Raw genomic sequence first — 21714 nt, 5'->3', positions numbered from 1 at the left:
CATTTGTGGATGACCTGTTACTAGCTCCTTGAATATTGAACAGACTGAAGAGTGGGTGCATTATTTGCCACTAACCAAGGCATACTTGCTGTAGCATTTTTTTCCAAAAAAGAACTGAAAATGGCATGAACCACTATCCTTCTTAGTGGAATATTGGGCTGACATTTAGCTGTTGAGAAGGTCAGTTGCATTCTGGGGAGTTCAGTATGCAGTTGTGGATGCATGTCTGCATGTATATAGTTCCCATTGATAAGGAGTTATACGGCAGCAGTGGCCATGCTATTTGAACATTTGCTGTTATGCTGAGCATACTCACAAAACAGTACTTTCCTTTGCCAACTTCTTGTAGATGATGATTTCATTTTTTCAACTGTGATTTTTTTTTTTAACATTACTGTTACTTAGTTATTGATGAGTGCGGTTTGGACACACAAAGCCAGTTCATAAAGATTTGAATTGCTTGCTCAGCAGCTGACTTGGAAGGCATAGCAGAGTTTGCTTTTTCAGTACTATATGCTAATCGTATGTTTAGTAAGGATTTTAAAAGATGTACCATTTAAGTAATCTGACCAAGAAAGACTTGACAGACAGTCTATCAAAGTAAGTGTGCTTGCTTTCCACAATCTCCTATTATATTTACAGATAGCACCGCTACTTTAACTGAATGTTTAATAAAAAGCGTAAGTTATCTGATGATGGTCTTTTTGATTTCTGCTCTTTTTCAGTCTTGAAAGAAGGTAGACAGCTTGCATATGAAAAAGCAGACTTGACCAACATCAATGCAATGCTGAATAGCAATGATGTCAGTGAATACCTCAAAATCTCTCCAAATGGACTTGAGGTAAGTATGCAACTATATCTGAACTAGTCATTCAACTCTTTCATTATTCTAGTAAATATACAAGCTAAAACAAAGCAAAGCCCTTCTAGACTTATTGCATACATACATCCCTACTAGGCCACTTTGATCTGGAAACAAAATGCTTCTCACTACCTACAAACCACATCTGCCAGCAGGAGCCTGTCTCTGTTCCAGCTATGTAGTCCTCTCCTGGAACTCTATTCCCTTACACCTTAAACATTCTAGCAACCTTTCCAATTTCAAAAAAAAATACCTCTCTGACACCTGTACCTGCACAAACCTCAAAACATATGGATGACCCCCCCTACTCACTATAACTGTGCCTTCCTCACTCTGAATTTACTAACACCTTCATATCTTAGAAGGTAGTAATGGCCTAACTACCATTACTACTAATGTGTGCTCTTCTGCCTCTTCATCCAACTTTTACTATTATTTATTTTCCTGTCTTGTGTCCTTCCATAACATTCTCATTGTTCTAATAATAATATACTCTGTCTTCATATACTTAATTTTCTCTCCTGCTGATCATATTCATTTGTCTATTTTGGCAGCAGAATACTCTTATTTCTCACTTCCACATATTAGAAATGTAGTCAATATTTCAAGTAACTATTAGTTTACTTGACATGGGCTATACACTTCTGCAAAGTGTCTTGCTACTTGCAAAACATATTGTATTCTTGATCACAGTTTATTCTAGTAATAGTCTATAAATGTATTTCAGTCTGTTTGCATTTTATCTGTTGTGGGGATTTTCTCACCTTGCACAATAATAATTTATCAGCTACTGTAAAATGTTTTTGTGTGTTTTTGTGGAGCCTTTCTCCCCAGCTTACTGTAAATTGTATTATCTGTTGTGGGGCTTTTCTCCCCTTCCATATAATTACTCATCAACTACTGTTTAAATGTTTTTAAATCTGTTGTGGATCTTTTCTTCCTGGGCCTCTGTAGAAAATTGGCCATTGGCTGAGTTGGACGTTCCTGGTTATCGAAGGACAAATAAAATAAATAAATTTAATGTCATTTAGTTTACTTAGGCAGACAAGTAAACATTTTATAAATTTAAAAATGTATAGGATAGCATATCAAAGGACCTCTGGTCTTTGTGGTCCATCAGTTTTACTTATCTGTGTCTGTTAAGACTCCAGGATATCAGCCCCCCCCCCCCCATTACTTTGTTTTAGCTTTGTCTCTCCCAAGCATTCATATATTACATCAGTGTTTGTTACCGTTTCATCTTTTAGAATCATCTGTCACTCTTTCTCTTCTTCTTCTTCTTTCGGCTGCTCCTGTTAGGGGTCGCCACAACGGATCAACTGTTTCCATTTCTTCCTGTCCTCTGCATCTTGCTCTGTCACACCAACCACCTGCATGTCCTCTCTCACCACATCCAGAAACCTTATCTTAGGCCTTCCTCTTTTCCTGTTACCTGGCAGCTTCATCCTTAGCATCTTTTTCCCAATATACTCTGCATCCCTCCTCAGCACATGTCCAAACCAACGTACTCTTGCCTCTCTGGCTTCGTCTCCAAACCTTCCAACCTGGGCTGACCCTCTAATATACTTATTTCTAATCTTGTCCATCCTCGTTCACACCCAGTGCAAATCTTAACATCTTCAGCTCTGCCACGTCAAGCTCTGACTCCTGCCTTTTTGTCAATGCCACTGTCTCCAACCCATATAACATAGCTGGTCTCACTACCCTCTTTTAGACCTTCCCTTTCACTCTTACTGGTACTCATCTGTCACAAATCACTCCTGACGCTCTTCTTCCACCCACTCCATCACTGACCAACTCCCAGCAGAATACCTTCAAATTGCTGCCAGACCCATTGCCTACCCCATATCCATTGTTATTAATAGAACTATCAGTGAAGGATATATCCCATCCATCTGGAAAATTTCTTACATTATTCCTCTACACAAAGGTGGGAACTCTAGTGAATGCTCCAACTTTCATCCTATAGCCTTACTTTCACCTCTGGCAAAAATTATGGAAAAATGTATTCCTAATCATTTCCTAAATAGAAGGGGAGGGAAATGGAAAAAGAAAGATTACAGAAATCAGAACGATTGGGAAGAGAGAATTTAGTAGGAATATTAGACAACCATACAGTGAATTTAGGAAATGATCCTGAAATTATTCATGAAGGTGTCATTTCTAGTTATAAACATTTCAAAATATTTAACTACATGCAAACTTTTTTGGATAAGGCGCATTTCAGCCTTTTATCCAAGGGAATGAAGTTTATCCTCACAACCCGTTTCCGACTAGTGGACTGTCTGAGTGAGTTCAAAATGTTTATTAGAAAAATAAACTTAGCATTGATGTTTAAAGACAAAGATGAATATAACATGGTGAATAACAATGTGTTAAAAAAGAAAAGTAATTTTATGCCAGTTACAAATCCCAATGTACAGTTATATGATAGGTTGGTAACAGCAGATCTATCAGTTTAACAACCAAAATTTAAAGAAAAAAGTAAAACATAATTTAACATTGGAAGAAGAAGTGTGTTGAATAAGCTTAGAACAGACAGTAGTATACAGGTAATGAAACCTGACAAGGGTGGAGGTATTGTGATTTATGATAGTCTCGATTATTGTATCAAAATGCATGATATCCTCCATGGTTCAGGGAATTATGAAATAGTATCTATGAATGAGGTTAACATCGCCTACAGAAGGATAGATTTTCATATTGAAGAATTTTTATTGGATGGACAGATATCTGAGGATTTATATAAATTCCTAAAAGTAGAACATCTTATGTTGGCAACCCGTGTGGGCATACCTAAGGTGCATAAAGATACAATTGATCCACCATTTAGACCAATAATATCAGGTAGTAAATCTAAGACCTTCCCCTTAGGGGTGGCGCTGGACTCTATGCTTAAACACATCTATAGTAACATCACACACATGGTCAAGGACTCCTGGGAATTTTTAATGAATTACCCAGTTGATGTACGGAATAATGGCCTTTTGTTGACATCTATTGATGTGATTGATTTATTTTCATGCATACCCAGAGATGAAGGACTTGAGGCCTTCACCAGTAGTATCAGGAAACACAGCACTCTTGATTGGGATAGAGTGTGTCTGATTGTGGAACTTGTGTCCATTGTATTGGACAATAATTACATATATTATGAAGGTGAACTATTTAGACAAACAAAGGGTGTTGCCATGGGGGCAGCTTGAGCTCCCATTTTTGCAAACCTTGTCATGCTTGACTGGGAAGAGCAGAAGGGGTATTTAAGAGCAAATTTTATAGTAACATCAAATACTATTCCCGATTTTTAGATGACATCTATATTTTATGGGAAGGTAATCAGGACTCTTTCAACAGTTTTATGGAATATATCAATGGAAGTAGTGAGTTTTTGAAATTCACTTCTGAGTGTAATGCTACAGGAGTGGCATACTTAGATACATATATAACCAATGATGGGACAGGTTTTAAGTCAAGGATTCACAGAAGAAACACTTTTTCAAACTCATATGTGGAATATAGTAGTAATCACCCAAGGAGATTAATGTACAACATCTTCAAGGGGCAATGTATTAGAGCAATGAGGATGACATCTGATTATGGGGATATGATTGAAGAAGTTAGACACATCTTTGACTTATTTAAGGATAGAAGTTACGATATTAGAATGATGACAGAGGTTACGGAATATATAGCTAGTGAATGGGGAAAGAAATATATCCCATTATTAGGAGTTAAATACACAGGTGAACAAAGAAACAACGTAATAGCCACTGATGGAAAAAACAACAAAGCATACAATAGGGCATGTATATTAGAATATGGCCCACATACAAATCAAATTAAAGAAATCCTAAGTAGAAATTGGTATGTGATGTTGACAGATCAGGAGAAGTTGAATATATTGGGTCCCAAACCACTATTTGTTTATAAGATGAGGAGTAATTTGAAAATACTTCTAGAAAGGGGCCTGGAAGTAAAAAAGAAAGAAAGAGACACACATACATTGAGATGTGGCGCATGTAATCAGTGCTTTGCCATTTGTGAGGATGTAGGAGTGACATTAAATAATATTAACAGGATGAAATTATGTTTTAAACAGGGCAATTGTAACACCAAAATGGTCATATATTTAGTTAAGTGTATGGTATGCTCAGCATTCTATACTGGAAAAACTGAGAGAAATTTTAGAAAGCGAATATATTCTCATTTATATAGTATTAGAACTAAAGATCAAAATAATGCCCTGTTTAAACACATAGATAATCAAGGAGACAAACACTATTTTAGGTTTGCTATCCTGGAGAATGTATTGGAAAATCCTAGGGGAGGTAGTAGTAAGAATGTATTAGCCTACAAAGAGGTATGGTGGCAGTTGCTGAATGACGCAGCGACGCCACCTGGTTTAAATGAACACATACCTATTAAACCTTTATTAGAAATAAGGTAATGACAGTATATTTTTTGATAATATGTTCATTTTGATAGTATTACATATTATTGCATATAATTTTTATATTTTGTATATTGTTATAGTATTATTTATTGAGGGGAAATGTTTTAGTGATGTGCTTTTGAGTCACAAATATTATTATGAAGTTTTTATGAGGGTACTTCAGCTTTAAGAAGCTGATAAGCTTTTAGGCGCCAATAATGAATATTTAAACATTCTATATCAGCTGTTTCAACGTTCTGAAGACGCTCACAGTTTGTGATTGAAAGCGCTTAACGTTGTTTGCATTAAAATTATTTTATTGTGAATTACAGTTGCAGATAGTGGTTTGTTTAACCTTTGCCAAGGATTTTAGCAGACTTTTTGTGTGTGGAAAAGCGATTCTTGTGATGTTCTGCAATGCTGTGACCTAATTTCTTCTTGTGAACTGAACGTCTTTTTCAGGTGGTGTTTTAATGGTTAAGATAATAAGATGAGTATTTAGTAAAAAAGATAATTAGGGATAAATACAAAAAAGAATGGGCTATGATAAAAAGTTATAAAAGAGAAAGAGTTTATAGAAATGGTGAAATAAAGGCTTGCCAAGAAAAAATATAAAGTAGAAAATAAATATCGATGAACTGGAAGAGGATAGTAAAATGTGGTATGCAAATATAATGGAGAATTCTTTATGTATATCCATGGAAATAATTAGAACACATGAATATTAAATTTATAAAAAGTAGAAATGAAAGATAAAGATATGTTTGAATGTCAGGATTTTGTGTGGAGGTTTTCTATAAAGAAATTGCCAGTGAAAGCTTATATGCCTTATAAAAAGATATGAAAGAGTATGCAGTAATTGTGGAGATGAGACTGTGGAACGTTTTTTTTTAATGTAATAGAATTGTGATGTTATGAGATACATTATAAAATACAAATGGTTTTGATGATATGAAGGAAAGGGATTACATAAATATTGGTATGACTGAATATGTTTTTATAAAGATAAAAGATATGTAGAAAGACTGGATGGAAGCATATTTAATGTGATTTGAATCATCTGGAATTGAAGAGTTAAAGAAAACTTTGGCCAAATTCTATAAAGCTCGCAGAATCCTGTGCATTAAGTCAATATCAGCATGAAATTCGGGAGTAATGTTGTAATATATAAATGTACAAGGACCTCAGAAAAGATGACCGCACAATGGAGTACTGCAGTATGAAAGGCACACAGTAGAAATGTGCAAGTAATACACAAGTATCAGAAATGGTTGCCCAATCAAGTTGTACAGTAACAAAGTTATGGAAAGATAATCACAATTCAAGCATTCTGATAGTTATACAGACATATATATAGCAGAATCTGTACAGCAAGGTTAAGGATAACTACAAAATATAACAGACTCTGTTACCAAACCTAGAAGAAAAAAAGAATTAAAAATGCCAACTATCCCAATGTAAGCTGCATGGCATTTCTGACATACATTATCAGAAACAGACACAGAAGCATCTCAGACAACTACGGATATTTCTGTAATTCATCCACTAATATAAAATATGTGCTTCAAAGCTGCAATGCCATTTGTAATATAGACATATACTGACAGCACTCTTTACAGTAAATACAGAGACAACTATGTATACCTCCATAATACATGTAATAATAAAATATGTTTGCTTGGACATAAAGATTCCATTGGAATCTGTAAATATTCTGATAAAAAATTGAAGGCAAAGGGCAATCATGGCCACAAAAAATGGAAGGTGCAGCATCCATCAAGATAAAAGCATTCTAAAACTAAACAAACAACCCAGAGGTCAAATAAAGTTTACCAAAGACAAATTTGAGGTAGATTTGTCCTCCCAGGCCAAGGGCAGCAACAAGGCATTCTTTAGCTATGTCAGCAACCTCAAAGGCAATACACAATTGTGTGCAGAGCTCATTGTAAATGGAACCACTGATACCTAGCAAAAAGATACATCAGACCTACTGGCTGAAAAATTCAGCTCCAACTTTAACTCTCTCTCCCCCTCAACCTTTCCTTTGGAAGTAACATAAAATAACTCCCCTTGTTATCATTAGGGAACAGATCTTTAATGCTCTCTCTAAGGTCAAGAACACTGTATTAGTGGGCCCAGACAATTTCCCAGGATGCCTTCTAAATAACATGAAACATGACCTATCAGCCCGTCTGGAATTACTATTTAACTATAGCCTCCAACCAGGGTCCATGCCTTAGAAATGAAAAATAACAACAGTCATCCCTGTGTACAAAGATGGGTCATCTACAGACCCTGTAAACTACGGACCCATACATCTCACTAGTCTCATATGTAATGTCATAGAAAGAATTACCATGAAAATGATCAGTAATGTCACAGGAAACCTCCAGACACTGGACTCAACTTAGTTTGGTTTCATCAAGGGGAGGTCATGCCTACTGACCTTGTGGATTTCTTTGAGGAGGTCACCAAAGCAATGAATGAGTGCAGAATGGTTCAGATTGCCTACCTTGACCTAGGCAAGGCATTTGACACAATGCCCTACTCGGGCATTGTTGACAAACGTAAGAGGTTTGGTACAAACACATCTGTCACCTGGTGGATAGCCAGCTGGCTCACAGACAGGACCCAGGAAGTTAAAACTGGAGAATCAGCCTCTATAAAGAGGCCAGTCACAATTAGAATCCCTCAGGGATTGGTCTTGGGACCATTCCTTTTTGACATTTACTTCTCTGAAGTCAACACCAATGTCACTGGCCTCTGGGTGACTAAATTTGCTGATGTTTGCAAATAAGGAGCTGTCATTGAATTGCAAACCAATGCAAATGTTCTGCAGGAAGGACTGAAACAGGCAAACAACTGATGTCAGAGCCATGGACTAAAACTAAATGCAATTAATGCATAATTGTATCCTTCAGGAAGTCATCCACCCCTGGTAACTATCATATTGACAACATACCTCTAAGAGCTGATGGGGACACATAGATAGTAATCTAGTCTTTGATTTCTCACTACCATAGATATGTAATGGTCATTCTGTATTGTGCAACTTATAAACAAAGGTATTGCATCTAGTTCGAAGGAAGTCATTGATCCATAGTATTCAACATTCATCAGACCTATCATTGAATACAATGTCCCCTTTAGTATGTACCTAACCAGGCATATCCAGCAACTGGAATGTCCACAGAGGTTCCTCACTAAAGAATACAGGGTGTAAGTAACATGTCCTGTGTAGACCACCTCAAGGCCCTATCCCTGTATTTTGTCTCCTACAGGCTGTTGAGGGGGAGATCTATGCCTGTCATACAAGGCTTTGTCAGACCCCCACTCTGATGGATCTCCTGCATATCCACAAAACAAACAGCACCAGAATTAATCATGCTAAATACTTAAACCTTGCCTGGGACATGCTAGAGAGACAGGCATTTATTCCAGAAGCTACTTTTTCTCTGGAACAGGCTGTCCATCCATGTGATGCAGAGTTCCTCCCTAACACAATTCAAGTGTAACTTGGACAATTGGATGGGGAACAGGAAATTCACCCCTGGCTTGGCACCTATGTCTAATGGACACAGGTACCCTATAAATGGCTCATTTCCCTGGACCCTGCTTGTAAATGTTTCACCTCCCAAGCCCCTGCTTACACTTATCAAGGGTACCATAACTTATCAGAGATTTGGGATGCATGGTTAGGCTTAAAAAGGCCCTTGTGGTCATTAGCCTAGTAAACACCTATGAACATATATTAACTTACATCAACTCATTTTTTTTATTATTTTTCTGGAGTTTACTTGTTTATCTGGCCCTTTAGTCATCTCATCTCTCTCTGAAATGATGTCTGTCTGGCATGTGAGGGCAGGATGCTGATGAAAGGGAGAGAAAATGTTTTGAAACTTTCTCCAGTTTGGACTTCTCAGGTTTTTGCAGTCCGTAGTTGATAGTGATCTTAACTCGTTCAAACATAGAACAATGTATCTGATGATGTCAGTCTTCATTCTGTCCTCAACAAGTGGGTTCGGATCTGATCCATCGGATCCATACTCAGCCATTGCTAAAGCTCGCAGCCACCAAATCTCTCGAGCTTCTCCCTTACCTACAATGTACCTACCAAATTACCTCAGAGCTTGTTTGCTGCTTTTAGCTATCGGACGTGGTCTACCAATCTCTCTCAAGCTGTGTTAGATAAGTAAAATTTCTCTTTTTTCCATTAAATAGTTTTCAGTTTTTTTGTGATTAATATCGTTACTATTTTTCTTCCACTTCTGTTTGCACCCCCTTGCCCTTATGACTTCGTTGTAATCTCTCTCATACCATTGTTGGTATTCCCTTGCTTCTTCTTTTCTTAACTAGTACTGTTAGCATGTTGTAGTTCTAAGTTTTCATATTTACTGCGGCTATTGTTGTTCGTTTCCCTTTTTCATACTTGTTACACTTAGATATTGTCATTAGTATCTCCCTTCCCGTACGACTTTGCAATATTTTCTGTCTGTACCATAGTTGGTATCCCTCCCCCCTTTTTTCTATCCTGTCAAAAAAAAAAAGTTGCTTATTGTATTTTGATTGCCTTTGTTCTATAATATCTGTATGTTATTTTCCTTAACTAAATACTGCATGATGGCTGGCAAACCTACAGGTTTTAAAAAGCGCTCTAAATGTGGGCGTAAGTTGCCACTTTCGGATGTGCATACTGTGTGTGTGTGTGTGTGTACTGTTTGGGTCCTTTGCATTTACAAGTGGAAAGCTTTGTTTGCCACAGATTTACTCTGCAAACTTTTACTGAACATAAAAACAAGTTGATACAAGAGGACTGCTCTAACTACCATGGATTTGATCCACTAGCTTTTACTGAACGCAAAAACAAGTTGATACCTAAAAGGCCTCATTTCTTCTTCTTGTGGAGAAGCCATATCCCAGTCTCCAAAGTCTAAGCCTTTTACTTCATCTAAATTTTCTTCGGACTCTTCTCGGAAGAGAAGTGCAAAAGAACTGGTCTCAATCTCAGATCAGAAGAAGCTAAGAGTTCAGGATCCGACTACTCCCTCAGATCCTGCAAAGTCCAAACCTTACCGACCCAACATTGTCTGTCACATCAGAAGTTTAAATGATCGGATTCCACTTTACCTAATCAGGCAGAACTCTTGGAGACTCTGTATTGTCATCAGGCCAGATATTCTTCGTCAGGGGAACTAGTTCCTGACAAACTTCCATCACCTGTTTTACAGAGACCAGCATCCCCCTCCATTTACTCTACTCATTCCTCTAGAAGTCTCACAGAAGATGTTGTGGAGAGAGTGATGTGGAAGATCCTCTCGACACAGGGACAGATTGGTTTTCACTCAGCACCTGCCCCTCTGGGTCAGGTTACCCGACCTTCCACCCCCCCCCCCCACAAGTTCCTCCCATAGCACCTTCCATTGCTTTAGAGTCACAGGATCCCAGCCATCCGTATCTGTCGATCTCAGTTCCGAGGATAACTGTATCCTTGGATCTGACCTAGTTTCTGAGACCTCCAACCCATTCGGATCCAGAGAGCCTGCCTGCCAGGTCCGAGGTGCAGCATTTGACTTCCTCCTTGGGGGTGATGCTGATGGAGCAGAGGGAGGAAATGATTTGGAATCCTACTTTCTTGGATCAGAGCCTTTCTCTGGCTCCTTCAAGCTCTGCCTTTGAGGCCGCGAAGAGAGTGTTCTCTGCCTCGACAGACCTGACTGAGCCTTCCCCCTCGGATCCTATATATTCCACCATGATGTCTCAGTGCCTGGAGCCTCACCAGCATTCTCCATGGGGACATCCTGTACAGAAACCTCAGGTTCCCTCCCAGGGAATTGTGATTTCCTCTTCTGAGACTTCCCCAGAGCATCCCACTGAGTAAGTTGACAGAAAGAGGATGTGCAAGAGGAAGCATCTACACTCCCCACAGGAGTCCCATTACTGAAGACACAGATTTTGACAAGATTTAAGGGTCCCATGGTCACCTCCTGAAGATGTCCCGTTTGGAGACATCCTAGAAATCCCTAGAGAGGTGGCTGGACTCCCTCCAACCCTATGTCAGGAGAATCTGTTCTCCTAAAGGCTTTCAGCACAGGACCCTCAACCTCCTGGGTGACTCCACCCACTGATGAGCTCAGTTGTGAGAAGGTGGAAAGAACCAGACTCTATAGAATCCATGCCTCAGAAACCAGACAGGATAATAGCACCACCTGGAGACGGTTTTGGAGGAAAGACATTCCAGTTGATGCCATGGTCATTGGGGTGGCCACAAAGAAGGAACTAGCAGATGAGAGTTCCACTGTACATCCTCCCAACAGGGAGTCGTGGGCGATGGACAGACTGGGGAAGTGTGTCTTTGCTTCAGCAACCTTTCGCTTACGGTCGCTGGACTGTTTGGCTCACTTTATCAGACTTCAGAGAGATTTGACCAAGGAATTGCCAAATACTCTCTCAGGAGCCATTTCTGCAGAGGTTCATAGGTAGGTACTAGGCTATCGGCCCAAGGGCCTACGTAAGCCTAGCCAACAAGGTTCCCTGGCTTACGCCACCCAAGAAAGTTATTTTCCTGTACCACTGTCGAGCAGAGACACAGAAGTGATCCCCGGGGTGTATTTCCTATTTCCCATCCACTCATCAAGATTTTTCTTGAAGAGTGCTAATGAAGTACTTTGCTTGACATAGATGGGTAACCTGGTTCAGAGTATTGGAAGTCTCTGGGACAGGAATTGATCCCTCCAGCATGTCCTGTTTATTGTGGTGACAAGGTTTAGGTCCCTAGAGCATGTAGCTCGGAGGGATTGGGATTTCTTTAGGTGTAGCATGTCCAACAGCTCTGGGTTTGACATAGCTTTATAAGTTAGGCAGAAATCACCTTGGAGTAGGCGATACGCTACGGAGTAAAGCTGGAGTTTTTTGTGACAGTCAGTGTAGGGCATTTGTTTGAGGCCAGTAATCCTCTTTGTGAGGTACTTCTGTGGCCTTTCCAGCTGCTGCAGATGTCTTGTGAGGTACATTCCAAAAGGGGCATTGTACTCTGTAATGGGTCTAATGAGTGTCGAGTAGAGGGGAACAATGACCTCTTTTTTTCCTGGATGAGAACCCTTTCATGACGAGGTGTGCCACATAGAAGAACTTCCTGCCTACTGTGGCGATGTGACTATCAAAGTAGAGACTACTGTCCACCTGGGTCCCAAGGTCTCATATCACACATTCAGTGTTAAGTAGATTGCTGCCTATGTGGTAGTTCATGGGTACAGAGTTTTTACCAAAGGGGAAGACACTGCACTTTTTGGCATTGAGCTTGAGGCCATGGCTCTGACACCAGGCATCTGTCTCAGTGAGGCCCTTTTGTAGGATGTCCACATCATTTGGAGACTTGACTATGGCTCCTAGTTTGCAGTCATCTGCGAACTTCATTAGCCAGAGGCCTTCTGTGTTAGCCTGTACTTCACAGAAGTAGATACCAAACAGGAGAGGTCCCAGGACGGAACCCTGTGGTACTCCACTTGTCACTGCTTTGAGTTCAGATTTGGAGTCTGCAACTTTTACAGTGTGGGTTCTGTCAATGAGCCAGTTAGCAACCCATCTTGTGACATAGGGATTTATATCACTGCTTTGAGTTCAGATTTGGAGTCTGCAACTTTTACAGTGTGGGTTCTGTCAATGAGCCAGTTAGCAACCCATCTTGTGACATAGGGATTTATACCTAGTTTAGTGAGTTTAGCTATAATTCCAGAATGGGGGATGGTGTCAAAAGCCTTGGCGAGGCAAGATAGGCTGTGTGAACAACCTTACCCTCATCTATGGCTTTGGTGACTGTCTCAAAGAAGTCGATCAGGTTCAGGAGGCATGATCTGCCTTTCACAAACCCAAACTCGGTGGGAGCCAGAGTTTGGAGGTTACCAATGTCTTTGTTTATGAGTTCCATGATGATACGTTCCATGACCTTGCAGACCAGGCTCATCAGGCTAATAGGTCGATAGTTCCCGGGATCAATGGTGGCTCCCCCTTTGTGGAGTGGGATAACTGTTGCTGTGCGCCATTCAATGGGCACAAAGCCTGATGCGAGGCTATTATTGAACATGGTGCTTAAGTGGGAAGCCAGTTCGTTCTGAAGTTCATGTAAAACGCAGCCTGGGATGTTGTCCAGTCCCATGGATGCTGTGTTTTTGGCTTTAGAGAGTGCAGCTTTTACCTGCGTAGTTGTGATTACAGGGACTTTGCATTCTTCCTATATAGATATGGGCCCTTTGGGGGGGGGGGTAAAGTTAGCACTGAACCTATCTGCCAGGATGTTGGCAATATCAGTTGGTTCTGTAATTTTCGTGCCATTGTGCTGTAACTCAGAGCAGATGTTCATCGTGTTTCACTGCTGCAGTCATTACACTTGGGTTATCCTGCCGTCAGGCAGGCCCGCAGTTGGCATGAGTTCCAAAGTCTTGGTCCGGCGTCGGTTGCTGCCGCCTCTTCCCTGACATCAGTGCGCCAGGGGTATATAAGAAGCAGCCAACGCCATTTTCTTCAGTCTTTCTTGCTGCGCGGTGCCCGAAGCAAAAGCAGTTCGCAAGTGCCGGTCAGCCGACTCCTGAGATTTCAAATTCGATTTTGGAACTGAAGTCTTCAATAAAGCTAAGTACCCCATTGGGGAAAAAAATTTACTGCCTCAGTCCGATGTCAGAAAAAGTTAATAATTGTATTTCTTGTGGGAAGCAAATACCTCATAAGGATTTTCATTCTTACTGTATTCCATGCCTAGGCCCGGATCACGATGTCACTAGTTGTCGGTTTTGTGTTAGATTTAACAAACACACTATTAAACGTCGGTTTGATTTTGCTCGCCATTATTTTGGGCGATGGTTTAATTACACAATGCCGTCGGAACAACCGACGACCGGAATGCATAAAAAACGCAAAGATAAAGATAGGTAAAGGCTTCCTAGGTCCAAAACTGACGACGAAGCCTCTTCTAGGCCAGTCGCCGGTTATCAGTGAGCGCTTTCGCAGCCCGACACCCACTACCTCAGAACCACAGGCCATGTCTGACTCCCACGTGGTGGTGCCTAGGCCTCTGGAGCCTCAAGGTGTTGGGCCAACAGAGATTAACCCTTCAGATGGGTCCGGAGCCGCTGAGCAGGCATCGGCTTCTGAGGGTGTTTTCAGGCCTACTCAACTTACCATTACAACTACAGCCAAGACTAAGCCTACACTAAAGACAAAGAAGCAAGTGCAGCATTCACCTGGACAGGCCTCCATGCCTAAAAAACAGATGCTCAAGATGGCCGAAGACTTTATAACTTTGATCAGGGGTTCCCATCCCCCTCCTGATAAAAGGCCTAGACAGGATACAGACTATGATTTCACTGACCAGGTTTCAATATATTCTGATTCCTCTTCAGACCAGGGGATATTCTTTACCCCCCTATGAGGATTCGGATGCTGAAGAATCCATTCCTTCAGCCTCTCCTCCTGAGGATTACTCTTTTGGGGAAACGTTACATACCATGAGGGAGCATTTCCATTGGGAGGGCCAGGATTACTCAGAATCCAAGAAAAGGCTCAGAGACTTTCTTTTACTGCCTCTGCACAGGCCCCTTGCTATTTTGCCAGTGTTGGACATTGTGGATGATGTGTTTTCTGAATCTAGTTTAAATCCTGATTCTTTACCCCCAGCTCCAGTCAAGCCAGACAGATACTACAAAGTCCCTGACTCTCACAAATTCCTTTATAAAAACCCTGTTGCAGACCCAAAAACTATTTCCCAGGGTCCCAAAGGGGATAATGCTTCCACGGCTAAGAATCCAGTTCCCTCGGATAGGGACTCTAGAGCATTAGACAGATGGGGAAAGAAAGTTTACACCTCTGCAACTTTAGCAGTGAGAGCTCTGAATTGCCAGTTTCACATGCTTAAGTATCAACAATATTTACTGTCTCAATTAAAACAGAAAATGAGTATAAATGCAGAACAACCTGACTATAAGGAAATGCAGGATTTATTGCATGCAGCCGAACAAGTGGGAAAGCATACTTTGCAATGTGGTTTTGATTCATTAGAAGCTTCTTGTAGAGCAGCAGTTACAGGATCTGTGATTCAAAGGCATGCTTGGTTAAAAGAACAAAGTTTACCAGACCATGTTAAGGCAAAATTACTGGATGCCCCTTTGCAGCAAGATAATTTATTTGGTATTAAGGCAGAAGAGGTATTAAAGAAAATGGAGGATAAGGAAAAATTTATGCAAACAGTAAAGGATTTCTTACAGGTACAGCCACCACGATTTAGCAGAAATTGGCCTACTAAGAATTGGTTCTTTCCAGTGTCAGACAGGCCACAAAGAGGCAGATACAGACTCCCAAGAGGCAGATCTCAGCCACAAGGTTCTTACAGGCCACGACAGTGGGGTGCTTCAAACCCAAAGCAAGGTGAGGATAAGTCACAACCTTACAGGAAACAGTCCCAATGACTTCCCCCTTCCTATGCCAAACTCTTACCTTTTGGCAGCTCCCTTAGGGGGGAATCTAGCACTTTTTTCTCAAAACTGGCAAGCAATCACCCAAGACAAATGGGTGCTGAATATTGTGTCTCAAGGTTACAGGTTCCACTTTCACACTTTTCCAAGGCTAAAAGGAATGCCAGACCTGCCACAAAATCAATGGGCAGAGGCACACAAACAAATTACAGCTCTCATGAACATGAGAGCTATTCAAAAAGTACCACAGCAGGAAAAAGGACAAGGATTTTACTCAGGACTCTTCCTGGTACACAGAAAGGACAAAGCCTGGAGACCCATTCTGGACCTTTCCACTCTAAATACTTACCTGGATGTTCCGAAATTCAAAATGCTGACAATACAACAGCTCCTTCCCATGTTGGGCAAGAAAGCTTGGCTTGTTACTTTGGAACTCAGAGGCATACCTGCATGTCCCTATCAGACAAAATTGCAGACGATACCTTAGATTCATAGTTGGTTCAATACACTACCAATTCTATGCACTGCCCTTTGGCTTATCTACTGCGTCCAGGGTCTTTACCAAGTGCCTGGCACCAGTAATTGCATTTTGCAGACAAAAAGGAATTCAAATATATCCATATCTGGACAACTGCCTGATTCAAGCAGAGCGCAAGGACATTCTTCTACAGCATCTGGCATTCGTAAAAAGATTGTTAAGTTGCCTAGGGTACAGAGTAAATGAAAAGAAATCAAAACTAGTGCCCTCACAAGAGATAACATTCCTGGGTGCCAGCTTAAATACAACAGCCCAGATGGCTTATCTCACGCCAGACAAACAAGGACAACTGACTCACTATTTTCAGTTGATGGCAACAAAGTCCCAACTCCCTGCAAGAAAAATTCTGCAGGCCTTGGGATTCATGGCATCCTGCATTCTACTAATTCCATATGCAAGACTGCATATGAGGAAATTAGAATGGTACCTAAAAAGTGTTTGGTCTCAACATTCACACAGCTTGGAGACAGTAATACCTCTAATTCCCTGCCTACAACAGGAATTTCGATGGTGGGCACAAGCATGTCACCTCAACAAGGGTCAGCCTTATACTCTCCCCACAGCTAGGCAGACTATAACAGACACCTCGGATTACGCCTGGGGAGCACACATGGCAGGAAAATATATTCAGGGCAAATGGACCACAGAACAGATGCCTCTTCACATCAATCAAAAAGAGATGTTGGCTGTACAAAATGCCCTAACAGCTTTCAAGGACCTTCTGCATCCAGGACAATTATTAATAAGGACGGACAACACCACAGTTATGTGGTACATAACCAAGCAAGGGGGCACTCATTCCTACCCCCTATGCAGACAAGCAATGACCTTGTGGAACACGGCTATAACTTACCAAGTTCATCTGCAAGCACAATTCCTGCCAGGAAAGATAAATACTCTGGCAGATGACCTAAGCAGAAACATCATGGATCCTCACGAGTGGAAATTAAATCCACAAGTTTTCAGCATGATAATGCAAAAATAGGGGTGCCCGGACATAGATCTCTTTGCCTCCCCACTGAATTGCCACCTACAAAAATTCTGCACAAGGACTTATCACATCCAAGCATGGAAAGTGGATGCTCTTTCGTTCAGCTGGAAAAACCTAAGCGTTTATGCCTTCCCACCACTGTCTCTCCTTTCAAAGGTACTCCTAAAAGCCAGACAAGACAAACCACAGATGATTCTGATTGCTCCAGACTGGCCACGCCAGCACTGGTACCCAATCTTAAAGAACTTAGCTCAAGGTCCACCTTGGATTTTGCCTCAAATTCCACACCTTCTGACTCAGCAAAACAATCAGATTCTGCACAGTCAGCCCAAAACTTTAAACCTGGCTGCATGGAAGATTCAATAGCCAAACAGACAACTTCTCTCTCTAAAGCCGTTGTCATTTTGGAGGCCAGGAGGCCTAGCACCAGGAAATCTTTTTCAGAAAAGTGAAAGATATTCTGTGCCTGGAACCAGTCTCAAAACCTTGATCCTCTGGTCCCTAACATTCCTCAGATTCTACAATACTTGACTGAGATGCTGGACAAAGGACTATCCTTCTCATCCATTAAGATTCACGCTTCTGCCATCTCGGCTCATTACAACACAGATCCTCCTATTTTTTCTCACCCTTTGCTAAAGCAGTACCTCAGAAGGGCTAAAAACATAAGACTGCCCCGGAGAGCACCAACACCAACTTGGGACCTCAATTTTGTTTTGGAAAAGCTCACTTTGCCTCCTTTTGAACCAGCCAATTCAGCAGAGTTAAAATATATATCATGGAAAACTGCTCTGCTTCTGGCAATAACCTCAGCACGAAGAGTCTCAGAACTACAGGCTCTAATGGCAGTGGAGCCTTTTATCATTTTCCACCAAGACAGGGTTTCTTTAAGGACAAACCCTTCCTTTATGCCTAAGGTGGTATCCAGTGTGGCTCTTAACCAAACTATTCACTTGCCAACCTTTTATCCAAATCCCCAGAATAAAGGGGAGAGACTTCTACATTCCTTGGACATACACAGGCAATTACGCTTCTATTTGGACAAAACAAAAGCTTTCAGAAAAACTGAACAGTTGTTTGTATCATATGCTGCAGGATCACAGGGAAAGGATATTTCAAAGCAGACCATTTCAAAGTGGATAGGACACTGTATCCGGTTCTGCCACACACAGCATGGGAAACCTGTACCATCTAACATTAGACCACATTCCACCAGGGCAACTGCTACTTCTACTGCCTACCTTAGAGGAGTACCTACCAAAGATATCTTGGAAGCTGCAACTTGGAGTTCAGTGCACACCTTTACCAAGCATTACCATTTGCCTCTTTATTCTAGATCCAGAGCTGGCTTTGCCACTGCAGTGCCGCAGGGCCTCATAGACACACCAAATCCTCTATAGAGCCAGCCACCCAAACTCAGCTTTGGGATTCTACCCAAGTGTAATGACTGCAGCAGTGAAACACGATGAACATGGTACAGTTTTGTACCTACCATAAATGTAGATGTTCGAGTGTCTTCACTGCTGCAGTCCAGGTTACCCACCCGCCAGCCCCTCTTTCTTATCTGGGACTAACCTATACTACCTTTGTGGTGTATTTGCTGGTTAATGAAGGCTTTATTTTTACCTTTTTTGTATGTTTTATTAGCAATATGTATTGCCTACCATTTTGGGGGGCACCTGACATCTGGGGCAAGAAAAACTGAAGAAAATGGCGTCGGCTGCTTCTTATATACCCCTGGCGCACTGACGTCAGGGAAGAGGCGACAGCAACCGGCGCCGGACCAAGTCTTTGGAACTCATGCCGACTGCTGGCCCGCCTGACGGCAGGATAACCCAAGTGTAATGACTGCAGCAGTGAAGACACTCGAACATCTACATTTATGGTAGGTACAAAACTGTGCTATCTGGGTGTCGCCATTGAGATTCTTGACATAGCTATAGAGTGCTTTGTGGTGGTTCTTAGAATTAGTGGCGATTTTGTTTTCGTAGCTAGCTTTGAAGGATCTTATAAGGGATCTCAGCTTCTTACTGAGGCTGACCAGGGAGCTCCTCCACTCATGGGATTTTACTCTCTTTTGCAGCAGTTTCTTCCTTCTGTTGTACAGTTTGTTTATGGCATGGGACCACCAGATTGGCTTCCTTTTTTTGGAGTATAGCGTCTTGGTTCTGTTTGGGATAGCATGATCCATGCACTCGTGTAAGCGCTTATAGAGTGCATTTGTGTAGGATTCAGCAGTTCTAACTATATTGTCCATCTGCGTGGGCGTCATAAAGTTCATCACTTCTGTCTTAAAAAGCATGAAGTTGGCTTTGGGGAAATTTTTTACCGTGGTTTCCTTAATGGGGGGTTGGGGCGGGATGTGGATATAAAGGGTGATTAGCTTATGGTCGGGTCGGACCAATGAGGAGTTGACTTCAGGTGGGGAACACCGGTCACTCATGTTGGTAATGACTAGGTCTAGGATATTGTTGCCCCTGGTGGGGTGTGGATAAGTTGATCTAGGACATTGGAGTTTATGAATTCCAGAAAGCGTTAAGCTACTAAGGAGTTGGTACATGAGTAGTTTTCCCAGTTAGTGGTGGGGTAGTTGAAGTCGCCCATTATTAGGGTGTTTGGTTGAACCCTAATATTTTCCAACACATCAAGAAAAGAGGAGTGGGAATCCTGGGGCATGGTGGGGGATCTGTAGCAAGCTACAATTTGGATTGCAGTTTTGCCCAGAGTTAGTTACACTTGGATAACCTTGGTTGCATTATGCTGCGCAACTAGTCTGGAGGTGTAGATATCCTTAATGAATATGGACACACCTCCGCCTTTGGTGTTTTGGTCTAGGTTACATGGCCGAAAAGTGTGGTATGAGTTATAGCCTGGTAGTGTAGGGGGTGCTCTCTGGAACCTTGAACCAGGTCTCAGTCACTGCACAGATATCGATGTTCTCCATTTTAAGGAGTGCTTCGAGTGAGTGCATTTTGAGATTTAGACTTCTAGCATTGAGTAGCATTACCCTCAGTTTTTGCTTGCCTGTTCCTGTTACGGTGGTGAATTTGTCATTTGAACCTTGCCTAAAAAAGACACTATAGGGGCAGCAAGAGCCTTAGCCAGTATCTGTAATACCAGGGGCGACAGGTGCAGGCCATCTGTGGCAAAGCATCGTGGTCTGTCGACCATGTCATCCCAAGCAGACAGATACTGGATCCCCTTAGAATGACACCAGAAGCTTAGCCAATTGTTGAAGTCAATCATTTTGTCCTTGTACTGCGGTATCATTCTGGGCGATGGCAGAATGCTACTCAGGGCTAGGGTCATACCTGCCTGGGCTACAAGATCAGAGAGCTATTCCATGTCTCTTCATGTAGTCCAGGGAGGTACGTCTCAGGTCATTCACACCAACATGGACAGTAACCTTCTCCTTGTTTAGCCTGGTGAGTGGGACATCTGTGCGCCTGAATATAGAGTCACCTATGACTAGTGTGTTGGGTACGTTGTTTTGCCTTATTGGCTGTGGTTGAGTGGCACGCTGAGTCTGTAGGCTGTGTGTCATTTGGGTTGTGTTGGGGGATGGAGGTTGCTTGCGTTTCTGCTTTGGAGGTCTCTGTTGCTTAGACAGATTATTATTGAGAGCCTCCGCAAATGTTTTTGTGTTACTGTGTGGATTTTGGTGGTGTAGATTTAGTGAGACTATGTGATGAGTGTGGTGTGGTGTAAATGTTTACCTTCTACTCATGACTGTCAAGTTCAGTCTTGGTTGGAGAGAGCTTTACCTCCAGTTTGGCTAGATAAGTGCATCTATCACAGGTTGTAGTGTTGGGTGGTAGGAGGAGAAGGTTGTCTGTGTACATGAGGCAATTTCTGTATTGCCTCAAGATGCCCAGATTAATCAGATAGACAGGAGAGAACGCTGGGAGCTGACCCTTGGACATGCCTGAATAAGAAAATATTTTCCTCCAGATAAGTGAGTACTAGAGATGTTTTTCTCTAAGCAAGTGAGAAAAGTAAGTACAAAAACTGTTTTCCTCTAGGTAATGAGGAAGGTTGAGTGGTATAGTAATTAGCTTATTTAGTGCTTACAAGTTCTGAACAAGTGCTGAGCACGAATAAGCAAATTTAAGTGCTAAAACTAAGAATCTGTATCTGCACTAGACGAGTTACAGGACAGAAACAAGTGCGAAAGCAGGCTTTCAAATCAGAAAGTTGAGAGAGATGGAAGAGATTGCCCAAACGGCCAATAACTACAATTTCTGGGCCAGAACCACTCATGTTGTAGACAGGTTACCTAGTGCTTACCACTCCCACTGATAAGCTAGAAGGCTTCCCTCCAACACAGAAAGGCTTGGGGGGCTCAGAAGCTTACATACAGTCCTGGATACAGCAAATCTGTATCTGGAACACTAGTTACAGGAAAGGCAGGAAACAAGCTTACAGTTTGTT

The 21714-nt window shown here is 41.6% G+C and overlaps 1 protein-coding gene across 2 annotated transcripts in view; it reads left to right on the top strand.

Moving 5' to 3' along the window:
• Positions 1 to 21714, top strand: part of RSPRY1 (ring finger and SPRY domain containing 1) — a 1565455-nt gene that overhangs the window by 894037 nt on the left and 649704 nt on the right. For both annotated transcript variants that reach the window (XM_044081400.1, XM_044081401.1), the window contains exon 9: positions 726 to 841. In XM_044081400.1, coding sequence (XP_043937335.1) covers positions 726 to 841 — 116 coding nt within the window. The remainder of the gene's footprint in view (positions 1 to 725; positions 842 to 21714) is intronic.

The sequence above is a fragment of the Protopterus annectens genome, chromosome 8.part0, assembly GCF_019279795.1.
Source record: "Protopterus annectens isolate FY-2018-M chromosome 8.part0, PAN1.0, whole genome shotgun sequence".
Lineage (NCBI taxonomy): Eukaryota > Metazoa > Chordata > Ceratodontiformes > Protopteridae > Protopterus > Protopterus annectens.
This window is presented reverse-complemented; position numbering and strand designations above follow the sequence as displayed.